At 39.2% G+C, this 18540-nt stretch overlaps 1 protein-coding gene and 1 pseudogene across 3 annotated transcripts in view; one reads left to right on the top strand and one right to left on the bottom strand.

The window, feature by feature from the left end:
• Window positions 1-18540, top strand: part of Kcnn2 (potassium calcium-activated channel subfamily N member 2) — a 374515-nt gene that overhangs the window by 276652 nt on the left and 79323 nt on the right. For all 3 annotated transcript variants that reach the window (XM_085699907.2, XM_048419262.3, XM_048419263.3), the window contains one exon: window positions 983-1401. In XM_085699907.2, the coding sequence (XP_085556033.2) occupies window positions 983-1401 (419 nt within the window). The remainder of the gene's footprint in view (window positions 1-982; window positions 1402-18540) is intronic.
• Window positions 6772-7086, bottom strand: LOC125390324 (cytochrome c, somatic pseudogene; annotated as a pseudogene).

The raw sequence follows: 18540 nt of genomic DNA, 5'->3' as shown, positions 1-18540 counted from the left end.
GAGAAGTACCACATAAAGAATAGCTAGGCAAGACCAGGGATCTACTTGATGTCTGTGGAGGAGAGGAGGGTACATAGGACGCAGCCATGTGGAATCTTCTCTAACCCACTGCAGATCACTCATTGAGAAAGCAAGTATGCTCCTTTTGTTGACTTTCACTTCTACTTTACTCGATTACTTAGCAGAAGGAAGAGAAGGACATCTTTCTCGGTGGGGTACCCTGTTGATATAAGGGCAGATGAGTCTTCCTAGTCCATGGAACTGCAGCCACACTGCAGTACTGGCACCCATCGACTCCTGAACTCAAATGCCAGGAGCCCCCACAAGTCATCGTGACAGTCATAGAAGTGAAAACACATTTCCAAATGCTTTCGGTAATTCATGCACAGCCAAGGTCTGGTGTCCTTCTTTATAAACAGCCAGGGAAATAATTCTTTCCTTAATGGTGGTATGAAAGGTGGCAAAAAAAATAGGAAAAGGAAGAATTGAGTAAGTTATAAAACAATAGTGAGGAAACTAGAATAAATGTTTCTGCCACGTTCATCTGTGGTTTCTTGTGATTTTATCCGAGGCCAAGAATAAGATTTCTCATGAGAATACTCATGCGTTGCTGCATTCTAGGGTTGCACTGACTACAGGCGGCACCCTAAATAGCATCCTGCATGGGTTGAAACACCATCTCCTCAAAGGGAGAGCAATCTGTTACAAAACAAATCTACTTTATGGATTATCCAGTAACGTGGACTCCCAAATACCTTGAGTCCCTATGCAGCAAGCTGCTCATTCTGATTTGCACGGAATGGAATCCCCCTCCGGTACCGTTGCCCTCGTCTATAAATAGCACACCTGGCTAGACTTCCCAAGCTGCCAGCTTTAGCTCGCCCAGTTGCTAAGCATCACCTGTTGTCTTTTTAAGTTCTGCACTAACACTTGTGGAGCTTTCATGCCATACTGAAGCTGCTTTTCTACTTTATTTTTTCAGTTATTCATGGTGGACAATGGAGCAGATGACTGGAGAATAGCCATGACTTATGAGCGTATTTTCTTCATCTGCTTGGAAATACTGGTGTGTGCTGTTCATCCCATACCTGGGAATTATACGTTCACATGGACGGCCCGGCTTGCCTTCTCCTATGCCCCCTCCACAACCACCGCCGATGTGGATATTATTTTATCTATACCAATGTTCTTAAGACTCTATCTGATCGCCCGAGTCATGCTTTTACATAGCAAACTTTTCACCGATGCCTCCTCTAGAAGCATTGGGGCACTTAATAAGATAAACTTCAATACGCGTTTTGTTATGAAGACTTTAATGACTATCTGCCCAGGAACTGTGCTCTTGGTTTTTAGTATCTCATTATGGATAATTGCCGCATGGACTGTCCGAGCTTGTGAAAGGTAAGTTTGTTTCTTTTCCTGAGAAAATATTTTGCCGTATAGTGTCTTCAGAAGTTGGAGAAAGAACACGATGTGCTTGAGTTTTGGAATTTTTCACTGTCTTTTGAATCCCAGTAACAAAGCTTTCCCGAAGGTTGCTGTATAGAGCTAATGCTTTGATGCTTGTGTATTCTGCCTTCCAACGTGACCAGTTTTCACTGGAGAGTTGTCTTTGTAATCTGTCAGAATGCAGAGTCCAGGACATTTTGTGGTGATGCTGCGTGGGAAATGTTACATTGCTGAGGCACTTCTGGTTTAAGTGTTGATTGTTATTGAAGCAGGAAGTCTTGATGCAACAGGTTTGAACTTTAGGGGACCTGTTAAAGTAGTTTGTTAACTGTAGTGCTGGTTTGTACTAACATGTGCATGGCTACCTATTAAAGACTTGATGGGTGCATGAGTTGGTTTCTATTGAACATTCAAGAACTAACAGGAAGAGACTGTGTGCTTCCTATCTGAAAAGTTCTAATGTTTTAGGGGTGCACACAGCTCTGGTGTTTTAGGCGTGCATATGAGCTGTCAGTGTTCAGAGGCTACTCACAGAGTCTAAGCCAACCAATTATATTATCAACAATGTTCACTTAGCTGCTTAATAAACAAAATACATTTATGAATGGCCTATAGAAAAAGCCATTTAACAATGGGTGGTGAGTATGACTATGGGACCCTGGGTAGGAAATTCAAGGTGACATTAGTGCATGAGGGATAGGCCTGGGTTCTAGCTCTTACTCTTGAACAGAAACAGAATTTCACATGTCCTCCATCCACATTGTGACACGGTAAATCTTATTTTAGAACTTTTCCCTCCTCTTTATATTTCCCCCTTTTCCTTTCTCTGAAATAAATAGTACTTCATTTACTTTACTTTGTTATTTTGGTTTTGTTTGTTTATTAGATTTTTTATTTTTTTTTTCTTTTTGCTCAGTTTTGTATATTGTTACCATGGAATCGTCTCTAAACCTTTCCCTGTTCTATAGTCCTCCCTCTTCCTCTTCAGATATTAAACTCTGCCACAGTCTCCTATTGAAGTAGTGGCTTTCAGAACCTTTCCCTCCTGCTGTGTCATGTCAGGGAGGGATTTTTGATGTGTGTGTGTTTATCTGTATATGTCTGTGTGTCTGTCCATGTGTGTGTATACATGTGTGTTTGCACATGTGTGTGTCTGTATATGTGTGTGTCTGTATATGTGTGTGTGTATACATGCGTGTACGTATCTGTACATGTGTGTGTCTGTATATGTGAGTGTGTATCTGTGTGTGTCTGTATATTTGAGTGTGTGTGTCTGGTGCCTTTCTCTTTAATCCTTAATTACTTTTACTCTGGATGATCCCGTTTTGTGATAATGTCTAAGAGAGTGCAGTGTGTGAGAGAATGACCTTGACAACATGGCAGTCTGTTTTCTCAGACGATGTTCATGGACAGTGTGACTGGATATAAAATTCCAGATTGGAAACTCATGCTTCAGAAGAGGAAGATGCCGTTTCGCTTGTGTTCAGAGTCCCACAGTCTGACTTCATTCTCACTTTAATCTTTTTCTTGTTTCTTTTTCTTTCTGAAAGCCTCCAGGATTGGCATTCTAAAATTGTACAAGATTATGAATCTGTTTCAGTCTACGATACTGGGAACTTTCTTGGTCCATTCTGTTGTGGGAATTTTGATCACACTGTGACACTCTAAGGCTTAAAGAAAGTTTTACAATGAATCGGGGGGCGGAGCGAACACCTACCCCAGTTGGCCATAGAGACACCAGCAGTTTGGATAGAGGAGCCACACTGGAAGGAAAGGGTGAGGACTTGAATTGGGTGCTTTCTTTTGGTTTTCAGGGCAAGTGAGGAGACACATCTCTTGATGGGTCTTTACTCAAAATGAAGGTCAGCTGGTTGCTTCTCAGCCTCTCTGATCTAGCAGGTTTTCACCCCACATCTGACGTTCAAATCTTTGTTGGTAAATAGAACAATAGAGACTTAGATTAAACCTACATACAGCAGCCATGGCAAAGCCAATGCCATGGGTTGACAGGGCTTTGACTACAGGACCATGGGGCTGCTGTATGTATGTATGTATGTATGTATGTATATATATAAATGAAATATCAGTATTGTAATATATATATTACAATAAATGAAGTATCAAGAGATTCATGAACAGCTACTAAGCCGTCAGAAAAACATCACCATTTGGTATTGAAATTCCTGTTTTTCAATTCATAGAAAGAAAACTGATTTCTTAAAGCCCCTGGATTTTGTTATATGGATAGTGATCTCTGCATATTAGTTTTTAAATGTTTCTTATTTTCTGTCTATCTTTGCTTTCTATATTGGAAGACAAGTTCAGTTTGATTTTTAAACTTTCTGTTAGGGGTTAGAGATACACGTAGAGATTGTGCCTAACATAACTGGGCTCTAGATTCAATCCTCATGACAGTGAAAGCAGGAAAATAAATAAACATAGTTTTGTTTTCTCAATTAACTTAATCCATGCTGCGCATTAGATTTCAATGTCTAAATTTTTACCTTATGTGCTCATTTGTGCTTGATAGCCTCTGGCTTTTCCTTTGCTGTTATACAGTGGTCAATGTATAACATTTGTCAATGTTAAGGCACTTTTAGAATTCTTTGCTCTTTGTATTTTGTGTCCCCAAAGATGCATTTTTTTTCTTCTTTGTGGTTTCTTTTTCTGAAGCTTTCCTTCAATGCTTGAGTGTCCTTGGCTGCATGTTCATACTGAAAAACATATGTGAAAGCGTCAATTGGAAGCTTTAGGTTTCTATCTAGAACTAGACAACTGTACCCTTCACGGAGGGGAGATTTGGTTGACGGGAAGGAACAGCGTATTTTATATTTTCTCTGCAAATCTGACCACCCTATGAGCAATCATTTCTGTGATCTCATCATTGAAGCCAAAGTATGAATGACTACTTTTTAGGAATTCCTGTGAAAGCAGGGGAGAAAGAGATCTGAAAAGTTCATATGCAGATATTCATTTCAGGTTCTAGTCAGGGTGTGCTGGAAACCATTCAACCAGTTCACAGGCCTGCTTGGCTCTCTCCTGACTACAGAAGTCCATATTCCCACAGACTTGGCTAAGAGCAACATTCATTTCCCGAGCAGAAGACAGGGTTAGGTGTTTGCCTCAGTGCAGTTGACTCTCTTTTCCCATTTAAAGTTCTGCCATGTTCCTCCCTGCAGTGGGCCAGTGTGAACCATGCTGGAGTCATATGTGGTCAGGTCCCCAGTGCCCTGAAAGCTGATTCTGCTTTTTTGAGATCAGCTTTCTGGTATCTTTAGTACTGTGTTGCCACTCATTCATTTTGTCTTTATGGATTTATACCTTTTTTTCTAATTTGCTTAAAGTTATCTGTAGCTATTTTTAGAGAGTTGAGAGAAAGAACCACAAGGAACACCCATGGGTGAGTTCATCTGCTTTCCTGCAAGTTTGTCTGGGGCTGATTTAAAACCATGCATCTGAATCTTCCTGGAACTTCTCTACATAAAGTATAGGTATAGTATTTGAGGGACAAAAGTGTTTTTGGTTTTGGTTGATTTTTGCAGTACTAGGGCTCAAACCCAGCCCTTGTTAGACAAGCGTTCTACTACAGCGCTAATATCCAATAGTTCCCAACATGTTCTTTTTAAAGAAAAGTGACTGCTTAAGGTAATGCTCATCACCTGACAATCATGGTATTGATGGGCATAAGATGCTTTCTGGAACAGATTACCTACCAAGCTGAAGCATGTATATTAAAAACTCGGTAGACATATCTATCCAGATTCTAGCCACCATTTCTGCCTGGCAGTGTGGCTGTGGTGGTTAAAAGCATCCTTGGTAATATTTGCATAGGTCTGGGTGCCTTCTACTGTGATTGTTTCCAAAGACACTAAGTCACCTCAGAGCTGGCCACCTGTCATGCATTTTCTTTTTTTTTAAATGTTTCTTATTACCATTTTTATTCCAAATATACAAATTCTGAGGCAAACCGTGCCAACTTACAGCAGCCCAAAGGACATGTGTTTTTGTTATGTTTAAATGGATGGCTGGTAGCCATTCCTATCTTCATCAACAGGTGATAAAAAGAGAAAGTGTCCATTATGCCATGAAAATGAATCTGCGGTAGCCACAGAAACCAATCAGCAGAGCCTTGGTTTTGAGGTAAAGGGGCCAAATGCCGGGCTCAGGATCACAACCACAAGACTCAGTCACAGCTTGCAATTTGCCCAACATCTTGAACGACTTTCCACATTTGATTTTTTTTTTCCTTTTCAACATTTTTTCCACTTTGCTTTGGAACATCTCCAGATTGTGACTTTTAGAAGCAAAGACATGTATCTGTTGGGACTGGGCTCCATCGCTCTGCGTTCTGATTGGTTGTGGTTTTCTGTAATGGTCTGGCTGTTGGAAGAAGTTGCCTTGATGGTGGGTGATGGCTACATTTATCTGCGGGGATAAGGGCAAACACTGAGGATGCAGCCAGAGATTATTTTGGTTTAGTAAAGTAGCGGTTGTAGGTTCTTCTCCAAGATTGTGTCTCCTACAAATGTCAGAAGCTAGAGCCACAAAATCTCACCAGCATGGCTCCCAAAATTGGAGCTGAACAGGAACAACAGCAATAGTCCTTCTAATTGTGTGAGGAAAAGCCCAGAAGCCTGAACCCTAAACAAGTAATGAACAGCAGGTAACTAAGGAGTTCTGAGAGCAGGAGAAGTAGTCTTCTCTGGGAAGAGCACACCAATTGGTTATCTAACACCACTAGCCAGCCCTAGAAGCACACATACAAGTACTATTATACAGACCGAATAGATTGTACTTAGGAATATTTGTGTGTATATGGAGACATTTATGCATGTGATAACAAAGAAGAAAGGAGGCCACACTTTTGAAAGAGAGCAAGATAGGATAAATGGACAAGTTTGGAGGGAGGAAAGGGAAAAGTGAAATTATGGAATTGTATTATAATCTCAAAAAACAAAATTTAAAATATGTGAGGATATATAAATTATTTCAACAAAGTTTCCATTTTAAATATTATTGCACAAGCTTGCCTTTTTCTCCTTGATGTTGGTTTGTCTCTTTGCCTCTCGCTCCTTCCCCTTGCTGACCTTTTCCTCACCCCTTCCCTCCCTAACTTCCTCTCCTCCTTCTGCTTTCCCTCCTTCCCATCCATCTTTCGTTTTGTTTTGTTTTGTTTTTCCTTCAAGTCAGTTTTACTTAAATCAGGACTGTCCAACAAAACATTGTTAGCCATTCATGATCTGAATTTGGGGGTATGAATTAAATTACGGTGCACATTAAAAGTCATGAGACATTTGTTTTGTAATAAATAAGGCACTGGAATTACTCATTAATAGCCTTTTTAAGATAAACTATTAGGTCTGTGCTTTCTCCCTTCTTAATTCCAGTGAAGATTATTTTTATTCCAGGGGTGTACTTTTTGGGATTCTCCAAATACTCCATCACGGTATCCTCTCCCCAGGTGATGCCTTTGTTCTTGTTGGCATCTGTGTATGAGAATCCAGTCACCTGACCTGTCTTCCTCCCAAACAGACCATGGAGATTTGGTCCAGTCTTTTGCTTGCCTCCCTTTTCCACAGTGTGGCACTGGGCACATTTCTGAACAAAAATCTTTTTGCCTTTTTCAACATCACCCATTTTAAACTCACTCCTGGGTGATTAACACCACAAATGCTGCCCGAAGACGGACGTCCTGCTCTCTAGCCCAAGGACACACCGGCTTGCGCCTATGTACCAGTGTCGGTGCAACCACACTTGTTCATGTCTTTTCTAAGTATATACTGCTTCATATAAGCATAACTCCCTTACATGTTTGGCCTAAGCAAACCACACTGTTTTATCTTTGGCCCATCTAAATATCCTGTGTACATCAAAGGGACATATTTTGTATCTAATAGAAACTCTATTTTTAGTTAATTATAAGAACTTTAAGAATGTTCCAAGGTTGGAGATCTGCTTGGCTGTGAAGTGTACTGTGAACTGTTGTTGCAGAGGACCTGAGTTTGGTCTCCTGCAGCCATGTCAGGAACTCAAGATCTGGAGCATCCGATGGCTTCTTCAGTCTCTGCAGGCACTGGTGCTTATCCATACCCATACAAAAGCATAATAAAAAATCAAACAAATCTATAAAAAATAATTCTAAGAATATTTTAAGATTGAAAGAGCCAGTTAGCTTTCTGGAAAAGGTTACGCTGATCCCTGTCCTCTTGATAAGCACAAGGTTTCTAGCAGTTTCTTGAAAGTGTTCTCTATTGATTGGGAAAGCATCCTATAGGAGGCATCTATGCTTCATTCCTGGTATATCATGTGTTCGATATTTATTCGCCTGTGGATAAGTGTATGTGTACATATTCTAATGTATACATACTATGAATGTGTTGTATAGGCAGTATGGATAATATAATATGTAACTTTATAACTATAAAATTTCTACATTTTACATATGTATGTAAGTACTTATATCTGCATTATTTGTCGACTCATTTATTTATTTATATTTGGGTGAATGATAGGTAAAAAGCAGAGAAGGGAGGACTTTAATATTATTTCAATTGCTTCTTTGGTTAGTAAGCATCTGCCTTCAGTCAAACGAGAGTCATCATACTCTGGTTCTGGTGTAGTCTTTTCTGATGCAAGCCAAGAAGTGTGACATTATCCTGGTAAATGATCTGACATTCAAAATGGCTCAGATCTGGACATTTCATCAGAATTTACCTAGGAGATAGCTAGGAGAACCTTCAGGAGTAATTTTGAAGCAGAAGAAACTGGAATATTTGAGCTTAAGTCCCTGCACTTTGGGAAGTACCTAGCCCTTGTGTGCAACTCGTCAGCCATCTTTAGTTTTGTAGAAATAGCCTCGTGAATGGTCAATCTAACATGTGTCAATGATGTTGTTCCTAAGATGATACTGTAGTAGCAATCTGGCAAGCCTATGTGTGCATGGGGGTTAGTGCTGTGTCATATTAAGAAAATCATCTTGTCATTGCTTTATTTTTATGGTTATTACTATTATCACCATCAAGGTTTGGAGAACAACTATCATTTAAATCACACCAGGAATTCCAGGAGGGGAAGTATACCTGCTTGTTCTCATCTTCTGGAACACATTCTTAGTGTGTGTTAATTAATACTGAAGTTTTAGAGACTAAGCGGTATTACAACCTTCTGAAGTTTAAGAGTCAATGAAATTGAATATTTCTGTGTTCAGTATGTTCTTTTCTTTTGACACAACTCTTTTAATTTGAAAGAGAGGATATATGCAAAGGCAAATGAGTACTGAGCACATGGACTCTGGTGCCAGTGTTCCCAAGTAAAAGTCATACTCTGCCTGCTGTAATCAATCAGAGGAGTCGGGAATGTTCCTGTCACCAGGGAAAGGATCATGGCGTTAGGATGGGATGTCCGTTTACATATAACTTCATACTCTGATTTATTGGTCGTCTTGTCTATAAGCATATTTAAATAGATTAAATAGTATGCATTCGTTGAGGGGGAGATACTTTGAAAAATAAATTTGAGATGATTTTATTTTGAAAGTGGAAAAGTTAAACTAGGGAAGAGTGAAGTTGGGTATGATTATTTTCTAGAACTGTGAGATGCATTGCAAATGGCCTGACTGAATTCCAGCACTAAAACCCAAAAGATAAAAAGTAATGTGGTATTTATTTTTCTAATTATTAAAGAAAATCTCAGAGCCAGAGATTTCCATTTCAATGTGTTCATTGTGTTAATAAGTATGTTATAATATTACCCCAATGGAGTATTTATTTTCTACTATATGTGTGGCAATTTTACTAATAGTCATTTACAATGTATTTTCAAAAGTTTTGTTTTTAAAAACATAGATGATTTTGAAATATATCTGAAACTTTATTCTTTATAGTGTCTAGTGAAATACTACAGGCAAATTATACTCCATAATAAAGTGACACACAGTATAAGTTTACACAAGTTGCTGTCTTCTGACATCAACATTTTGAATAGGTTGTTGAGAGAACCTATCAAAATGGAATACCTTTTGGTCCAGGAACACACAGCAGTAGGGTTTCCTGAAGAAAAAGATCACAGTGCTTTATAATTAGATAGTCTTTCATCCTTTCAACTTATAGCTAATATATGGGATTCCACTTTCTATGGATTATGGGCTCTAAATCGTGCTCAGTTATACATTAGAATGAGTACTCTTACTCATGAGAGCCCAAAAAGTAATTGTTATTAATATCTACTGCGTCTGTTCAGTGTTGTAATGATACCCTTCCCTGACAGCAGTAGTCTGTACATTCAAGGTCGTTCATTGTTTACCCTTGTAGAGTGTGCTTTAAAATAGGCTTCAGTGTGTGCTAAGTGATTTGATGTGCCTGGATCCTAGTCTTCACTTTGCTTTTTACCAAAAAAAAAAAAAAAGTTTGAACTTTTATTTTCCCTTTTCATGTGACATATGCCAACTTTTGAAGGAGGAATGGCTTGTGGATGTCTCACCTGTTCTATTATGGTTTTTATTCTTAATATGGAATCACCTATAAGGGAGTGTGATGGAGAACTACATTTAACAATGCTGGCTCATTTTCCCAGTCCACCAGCCAAGTTTTTATCTTCTCCTTTCAGGAGACTCACTCGGAGGACTTCTGTCTTTTAAACCCTGGCCTTTAGGGTTGCCTGATTCTTCCTCATTTGCTTAAATTTGAGACATGGCATTTATGATGGAATTTCTTTAATATTTATGGAAGTGCCATTAACTATGCATTGCGCTACTAGGCAAACATGCTGCCGGCCCTTGGGTTTGTTACACGGTCCTGGATAACTCTATTACTTTTCACCTCTCCAGCTTCCAGCTGTTGCGAAGTGAACCCCACGCATTCATCCATGGCTTTGTACTATGTGGCTGATGGTAATGCAATACTTTGTTTACTTCCAGGGTCTGATTCATACAGTACACTTATGGCGTTTTCACGCTCATAAATGAGTCACAGCTTTTAAATGGCCCTTTCAAGTTACAAAAGTCTGCACTTTAGACACCTTCAGTGTGCGCTAGTGGCTTGCGAAGCCTCCGTGCTTGGGGTAATGTCCCCAAATGAAATGGTCGTTAAGGTCTTTTGAAAAAAAAAAAAAAGCATGGCCTCAAGCTTCATTTTCTCTTCATCCCTACATAGATTGATGTGGGGTGAAGGAGTCTACCTCCGAGGTCACAACCGAGAGTAAGGTTTGCAGCAGGGGGCTTTGATGGCCTCATCTCAAGAGTGAGGGATGGGCCTTCCGGGGTTCTTACAGCACCACAGCAGCAGCAGCATAGGCATCCAAGCTCAGTAGACCCCTGACAGCACAGTCAACTCAGCCGTCTGACCCCTTGGGAGCCCATGCTCAAGTCCATTCCTTATGAAGTTTGAGCTCTCTTCTTCCCAGTTTTCAGAAATCCCTGAAGTTACAGCAGGTAGAATGTGTGTAAAGTGTATACATGAAGGCTTGGTTGGTGAGCTCATGCAGTTGAGTTTCACTGGACCCTTTTAGTTTTAAGAAAGTTCATACCTTTCTTAGACTCCAGGCTGGATTGGAGGTAAACAGTCTTTACTATTTGCCCATAGATTTTTTTTTTCTGCATTCTATTTCTGTTTTGTTTTCAGTTCTGGATATCAAAGCCAGGTCGTTGAACATGCCAGTTGGTGTCTATTTTAAAGCTACAGCCCTACCCCCAGTGCATCTTATTAGTTTATATTTAATGCTTCTTTACTGCAAAAATTGTATTAAAGTGAAGGAGAAAAATTTTAAGACAAAAAGGTTTCTTCTTGTACAATAAAATTTATACATCCTGGCCATGCACCAAATTTAGACATATCTGCTTCATACTACAACAGTCAACTTTTATGACCTTAATCCATGTTAATGAAGTTGTTCACTGTTAGTAGTCAGAGAATAGGGCCTTTGTGTTCTATTCCAGAGCTTGTGTTTGGTAATAAGGCACCTACTGAGTGACAGGAACTCTGTTTGGCTATGCTCCAATAAAGAAAGGCATGAGCTGCTTCTCTGTTGCTGGCCTGGCCGGAGAGTTCATGGATGACTCCTGGGATCGCAGGAAGGACAACAGTCCTTGAACTTCCCCACCCTGCCAGTTACAACTCTTCTTGGTCCCTGGCTCAAAAACCCCACAGATTAATAAATACTCTGATCACTGCCAAATTTCCAGGGATGCTGGGAAAAACCAGTAATGAGATATGAAAATTTTGCGTGGTACTGAAGTCAGAGGCACTTTAATCTCCTGGCTATCATTCGCTGCTTAGTGAAAAGTATGGAATAATAAAAAATAAAACTTAATTATTAAGAGTTTTCAGCATAGTTTTGGCTAAAATATATAAAAATGAATATTACACCATATTCATTTTTAAAACAACTTTAATGAAGTTTACTTTATATGTAATAAGTCTATCGATTTGGATGGTTAATGTTGTGGATTATGAAGACAGATTTGCCATTCTGTACCATTCAAATCAGCAAAATCAGACAATACAGTTGAAAATCTTTTATCTTCAGAAATAATTGTAAAACCTGTGTCAGTATAAAGTTTGTACAGTTTCTTCTAATTATTATTCTTTATCAGCACAACATAGCTATTTATATGTATTTGTGTTGTACTATATGTTAAGAGGAACCTAGAGATAATCTAATACCTACAGGTTGCTATAAATGATATGCAAATACTGTGACATTTTATGTAAGGGCCATTGAGCACCGGTGGATTGTGGGTATCCCATAGACACTAGGGACAACTGTATCATTTCTTGCCTCTGGCTTCTTTTACTTTGCTTAAACATGATACTTATCTCTGTTACAGTGTGTCTGACAGTGTGCTCCTTTTTATTGGTGAACAGTTTTCTATTATAAGAACATTTTATCCAACTGTTCATCAACTGGTGCACATTTAGATGGTTTCCTGGTGTGGGTTTTATCAGTAGGGTTCTGTGAATTTTTGTACAAAATTATCTGCCTAAACATGTGTTCTGCCCCCAGGTAAATATCTGAGTGTGTATCATTTTATGTTCTAGCAGCAGTGAACAATATAGGAGAGTATATGAGGATTCTAGTTTCATTATATACCTAACAATATTGTTAGTCATTAACACATACATATGAATGGTAATATTTTTCATGTAAATAGACATATTTCATATTAATCTGGATATGGATACATAGCAGTAGTAGCCATGTATATGAGCACACATGCACAAATATAGGTATATAAAGAAAGGTACATATATAAATTATATACATTTACTTACATAATGTTACAGCTATCATAAAAAGCAAAATATGGCCTGATATTATGTTTTTAATTTGCAGCACTCTAGTAGTGATTTTGAATACTTTTTCGTGATCATTAGCTCTTTATAAATCTTTGGGAAAATAGCTATTCATTTTGCTCACTGGTTTTTAAATGGGTTCCTTTGTTTCACTGTATTTTAAGAGTTCTTTATGTAGTTTAATTATCAGTCATTTATCAGAGACATGATTTACACATATTTTGTGGTTTAATTCTTTAATTTTTCTCCTCATTGCTCTGTAAGTATGTCAAAGTCATGTAGACTGCCTTTCTCCGAATCAGTCTTGCCTTCGCTCTTAAGACAATACAGGAAAAGAAATTCAGAGCCACAGGTGGGACTTTTGAAGACACCCACTCTCTCATTGAGTTCTCTTTCCCCTAAGCTTCTCTTTCCCCATTCTGAAGCCTTTCTAGAAGCCCCACTTTCTAATGTTATCGAAGAGAGGAAGGAACAAAGGTGATTTCTTTTCAGTATCACTAAAGATCTTCCCATGACATCGATGGCGTTGACAGCTCTGGGAAGTGAAGCCAGAATCTGTCACACCATCACTTAGGCTTGTCTTTCTTGGTGGATACTTACTGTTATTTTTGTTGTCTTTTTCATTTGAAGCAGTAATTCATTTGGATTTGGCTTCTGCTTTCACGACCAGAGGCCCGATGTCGAATGTGCTTCAGAGATGTAGGTAGCTAGACATTGCGAGTGGCCATGCTCCTCCTCCTCTCTGTGCCCTACTGCGTTTCTGACAGCCCGTGCTCCGGACTTTGAGAGAGGGGTGCTCTAGCTGTGGGTGACTCTTTGGCTAGTTGGAGCATCAGTAACAGATTAGCATAATGCAATATAAAGATGTGTCATTTGCTTTGAACACATAGTAGTTTTAATTCTACGTTGGTTCAGGCGAAGGATGCTTGTATGATTGCTGCCTGATGCCTGTGCTTTCAGGACTCTCCTCTGGAAGTTGCCTTTTTAAAACTTTGTGTGTTAAACACAATGTGCTCTTTTAGTTTTCTAAATTGTGCCTGATATTTTAGCAACACTGTAATTTAAGTATAAGTTTTTGCAGACTTTGGGGGTATCTATATTACAGTTTTAGAGCCTCATTTGAAACGTCATGTAGTGGTCACAGTATGCTCATGTGAAAGTCACAAAGCAAGGTAGAAAGTATCAGAGCTGTTGTGTGTAGCAGAAAATATCTTTTCTGGCAGTGATCACAGTAAAAGTTAAATTTGATGACTTAGTTTCTTTAATGAGCTCAAGGGGCTACATGAGAGGGACTGTATGTAGAGAGGAAGCAGAAAAAGGTAAATGTAATTATTTTATAATCTCAAAAGTAACAAAAATTAGTTTCCAATAACCTATGTGATCATACTTAATAGATGTTATAAGCATTCTGTGTTTGAACAGAGCTGGGGTACCTATCTGTAGAGTCCAGTTAGCATACTGTTAGTTCAGCAGAGTGGGGTTTAAACAAAGCAACACCATCACTGTCCTTAGAATTTCTAACGTGCGGTATATCTGAGAGTAGATGGTGTTTCCTACTGTGGTCATGCTGATACGCCTACTGCGTCCCCATTGACTTTAATTATATGCAATTATGGGGCACAGATAGTACATGTATGTAACCTAAAGAGCAAATTGAGGGGTTTATACTTCCATATTAAATATTTTTTCTAAAGTTTGATCAACAGAATAATTGCACATATTTATGAGATACAGTGTGGCATTTTCAGCACAGTTATATAATACGTACTTGTCAATCAGGGTAATGAATGTTTACATCTCTTTATCGCTTCTTCCTGCATAGAGTGCTCCTGTGCCCTCCTCTTGTTATTAAGTACACAGTAAATGACTGTGGATCATAGTGACCCTCTTGTGTCATAAAACACTACAACTAGTATTTTCTATCTGTGGTTTGTTATCTGTAGTTCAGTTTCCCTGAAACCTGGCTATTTACGCCTTCCTAAGCCTTTGGTGATTGTCATTCTCCCTCTCTTCAGGGTGATGTTTTTATCTTCCACGTATGAGAGGAAACATGTGGCGTTTTTCTACTCTATCTGTTCACGCTAGATGTAGCATGGAGTAAAATGATGTTCTCCTGTGGATAAAGGGCAGAGTAAATGTGATATCCAGAAGAATATCATACCATTCAGCCATAGAGTAATACTCTATTTTAAAAACAAATTATAAGAATCAGAGGTTTCTGTGAAGTGAGAATTCACATTGCTGTTTTCTATCCTACCTAGACTCTCGTTTTTGTAATAACCTGGGATAGTTTTATTACTCATCTTACCCATCATTTCTTATAGCATCCGGATCCTTCATCTTGCAGCCCTACAAAGGTCATCGGTTTATTTGATGGGTCAAATATTTGGTAGGCATGTGGTACTGATGATTGGATAGCCAGGCAGTGGTGGCACATGCCTTTAATCCCAGCACTCGGGAGGCAGAGACAGGTGAACCTCTGTGAGTTTGAGGCCAGCCTGGTCTACAGAGCAAGTTCCAAGACAGCCAGAGCTACACATAGAATCCCTGTCTTGGAAAAAAAAAAAGAAAGAAAAATAGAAGCAGTGTCAGCCAAAGGATAGGAAAAATAATGAAGACTCCATGTTGGAAATGTTCCATGTGATCTGTAGAACGAGGAAGATTACTGTCACAATCAGTAGCCAGTGGTATGTGTTTAAAACTTTTCTGTGGGGCCCATGAAATGGCCTAGTGATATAGGCACTTACTACTGAGAGTTTGTTGCTTAGAAACTACTAGTGGAAGGAGATAACCACTACACACATGTTGACATCTGTCTCCATATCATGGTATGTACCTTGTTCCCAGTAAATGTGATTTTTAAAAAAGAAAAAAAAAACTTTCTGGAAGTCTTATTAGGTTAGATCAGTTCAGTTTGTTGATGTTCTTTAAATGTCAGTTATGTCCTTGATGTTGGGCAGATAGAGGTTAAAAAAAAAATCTGCAGTTCCATCAAGCTCCTTGGTGAGAAAAAAAAGAAAAGAAAAGAAAAGAAAAGAAAAGAAAAGAAAAGCCTTACCTGGTGCTATCTTGATCTCCATGGTCCCTCTTTAACAGACTTATTCACGTACAGAGGTTCATGTTCTCTACCAGGTCATGAATAAGACCAACTAGTGTAGCCCAGTGAGGATCTTTGAGCAAATGCTCTGTACAGATGTGTACCAATCAGGTAGAAGGATGCCTATTAGATGGAAGGGCTTAATATATCAAAATTATGCTCTATAGGGTTCTTATGACGAGATTCGCTAATGGGAATCTATGTTAAAGGCATATGTTAAAGTGGCATCATCTTCTAGAAAATGGCTCCTTTGCAAGTAATTAGTTTCTTGATTTAGTAAGCTAATGTGGCTTAAGAAAGAATTCTGTGCTCATTTCAAATGCCTGTGAAGCTGTAGTGGCAACGGCAGTTGCTGAATGTGAAGACTGCAGACACATTGGTCTTGAGACTCTGAAGCCTCCCTCAGAGCTGGTCAGTAAGAGGCCTTACAGCAATGTGGCAGGCATGGCACAGCTCTGTTTGAAGTCTGGCCCCGCATTCAGTCCGCAGAATTTCTATTTCGTCTGCTGGAGCACACAGACTTCAGACAGAGTTCCTCTGTCTTTCATCTTGGCTGTGCCTTCAAGGGCTCTCCACTCAGTACAGCTGGAGTCATTGATGAATTACAGAGGGAAGACAGAGGGGCTCCTGTTCTAAGGGCTTTTAGTGACAGAGCCCCCAAAGCAGTGAGAAATACCCAGATGGATGTGAGAACCCTGAGTCAGAGTTCCCTTTCATTTCTTAAAGCTGCCTGTTGTAGATTCCCGCCGTTGTGTCCTCTGCACTCACCCACAGCGTCCTGTGTGTGTAATTCCAAGTACGGCAGCAGTAACAGGCAATCGGGTGTGGCTCTTGCTATGAGCACACAGGGGAAGTTCTGCTCCTCTTGTCCACAAACTGAGACTCAGGCTGGTTGTCGTGGAGTGTGCCAATAACCTCAGTGCTCTGGAGCCTGACAGGAGGCCACTACACATGGAGTTCAAGGTCGGCCTAGACTATATAGTATAAGGAGAACATGTCTCAGAAGAGCTTGACTCCCCTGAAAAAGCATGTTTTCAAATGCCCACCACAACCTCTGGAGGAAAAAAAACATCCTGAGGTTTAAACTATCAGCCATCCCTCATCTAAGAATATCTTTAAGTAACCACATTAAGAAGTCCAAGGAGCTTTGAAAGAGAAGAGTTTTAACACATGGTTCTCAGTCTGGGTTTACTTTTGAAAAGAAATTTCATCAGGTTTGGTTTTTGTCTTAATTTGTTTCCTATGGATAATTTCTTATTTTGAGGGGAAAACAGCAGAAACTAAGGAAATGAAAGTTTTATTTTCAGTGTGATAAGCTAGCTAGTTGAGGAACAGAAAAACCATATAGCCCTGGGCCAGATCTCAGCTACCACTTGCTTCTGAAAAAGTGCACAAGCTAAGAATCATTTTTGCATGCCTAAATTGAAGAGAGAGTAAAGAATGGGTAGCAGAGACATATGGAGCATGCAAAGACTAGGATATTTCTTTACAAGGCTATAATGTTGCAAGTTCATGGATCCCTGAATTGTAGAGGCCGCTACTGTTTCTATTTTGTTGCAAGCAGAGTGTGATATTATACATCTTTTGGGGGGCTTAGGTGGTGAATTTATATCTTCCTGTATCAAGTAAGAGTCCTCCCTCCCAGCAATATTATCTCTCAGACTAAACCTAGATGTTTGGTGGTTGCCAAACATGGACATTGGTACCAGTGATGATAGGAGCAAGTGGCTTATACATATGTTAACCAGTGTCCTAAATCCTAATCCAGGACATTAGTGCCCATTAGATGTCTGCTTCATTCATTTCTTGTACTTGTTGGGCAAATCTATATCTTCTGCCCACCCAACACAACATGATATGAAACAGTTGCTCTGATCTCATAAGGAGCCTAGCCGCCTAGGTTGTAACTCCACTGCCTTGGCATTCACAACAATTGCTGATTTGTTAAGAAATCTAAAATATGGACAATGTAGAGGACTAGGTCTTGGAAATGAAACTTCCAGTCATCAAAAATTTGCAGAATGACTTTAATTAGGAAAGTAATCTGGTCTTGCAAGATCACTCCGAGTGATACTTGGACTCACCTCCACGTGTGTGAAGAGCTGGTTCTATTCCGGTTCTCCAGGAAGTGATAAGGGAAGCATTATTTTTAGTGTTATTAAATAATGGGGTGGTGTTTTACACAATCACATTTGCCGTGTGGCAAATGAAGCCTATACTTCTCAATATAGGAAAAACTTACTAGTCCAATGATCTGCATTGGGTTTTTCATGAAAAAAAAATCTCTGGAGGGCTGAGAACTTTGTATTGGATAACCTGAAATCATATATACTCAGGAAACATCAAGCAGATTCAACAGGATATCTCTCTCTCTCTCTTTCTCTCTCTCTCTTTCTCTCTCTCTCTCTCTCTCTCTCTCTCTCTCTCTCTTATGTGTGTGTTTGTGTGTAAAAAAATTAAAGAAAAAAAGTAACCATTTTGAGAAGGAGTTGAGGGGAAAGGGAAGACTTGTAACTAGGGTATTTGGGAGGAGTTGTAGTAAGGAAAGGGAAAGGGGGAAATTATATAATTAAATTTTAATTATTTTATTGTAAATTTAAGAAGTCTCTGTAGGAACCTCTTATTAGGCTTATTTGATGTACTTATTTGATGTACTTCTTGTATGTTTCCAACTTCTTCATAAACATGATACTTATTCCTGAGAAT

The sequence above is a fragment of the Myodes glareolus genome, chromosome 13, assembly GCF_982192425.1.
Source record: "Myodes glareolus chromosome 13, mMyoGla1.1, whole genome shotgun sequence".
Taxonomy (NCBI): domain Eukaryota; kingdom Metazoa; phylum Chordata; class Mammalia; order Rodentia; family Cricetidae; genus Myodes; species Myodes glareolus.
This window is presented reverse-complemented; position numbering and strand designations above follow the sequence as displayed.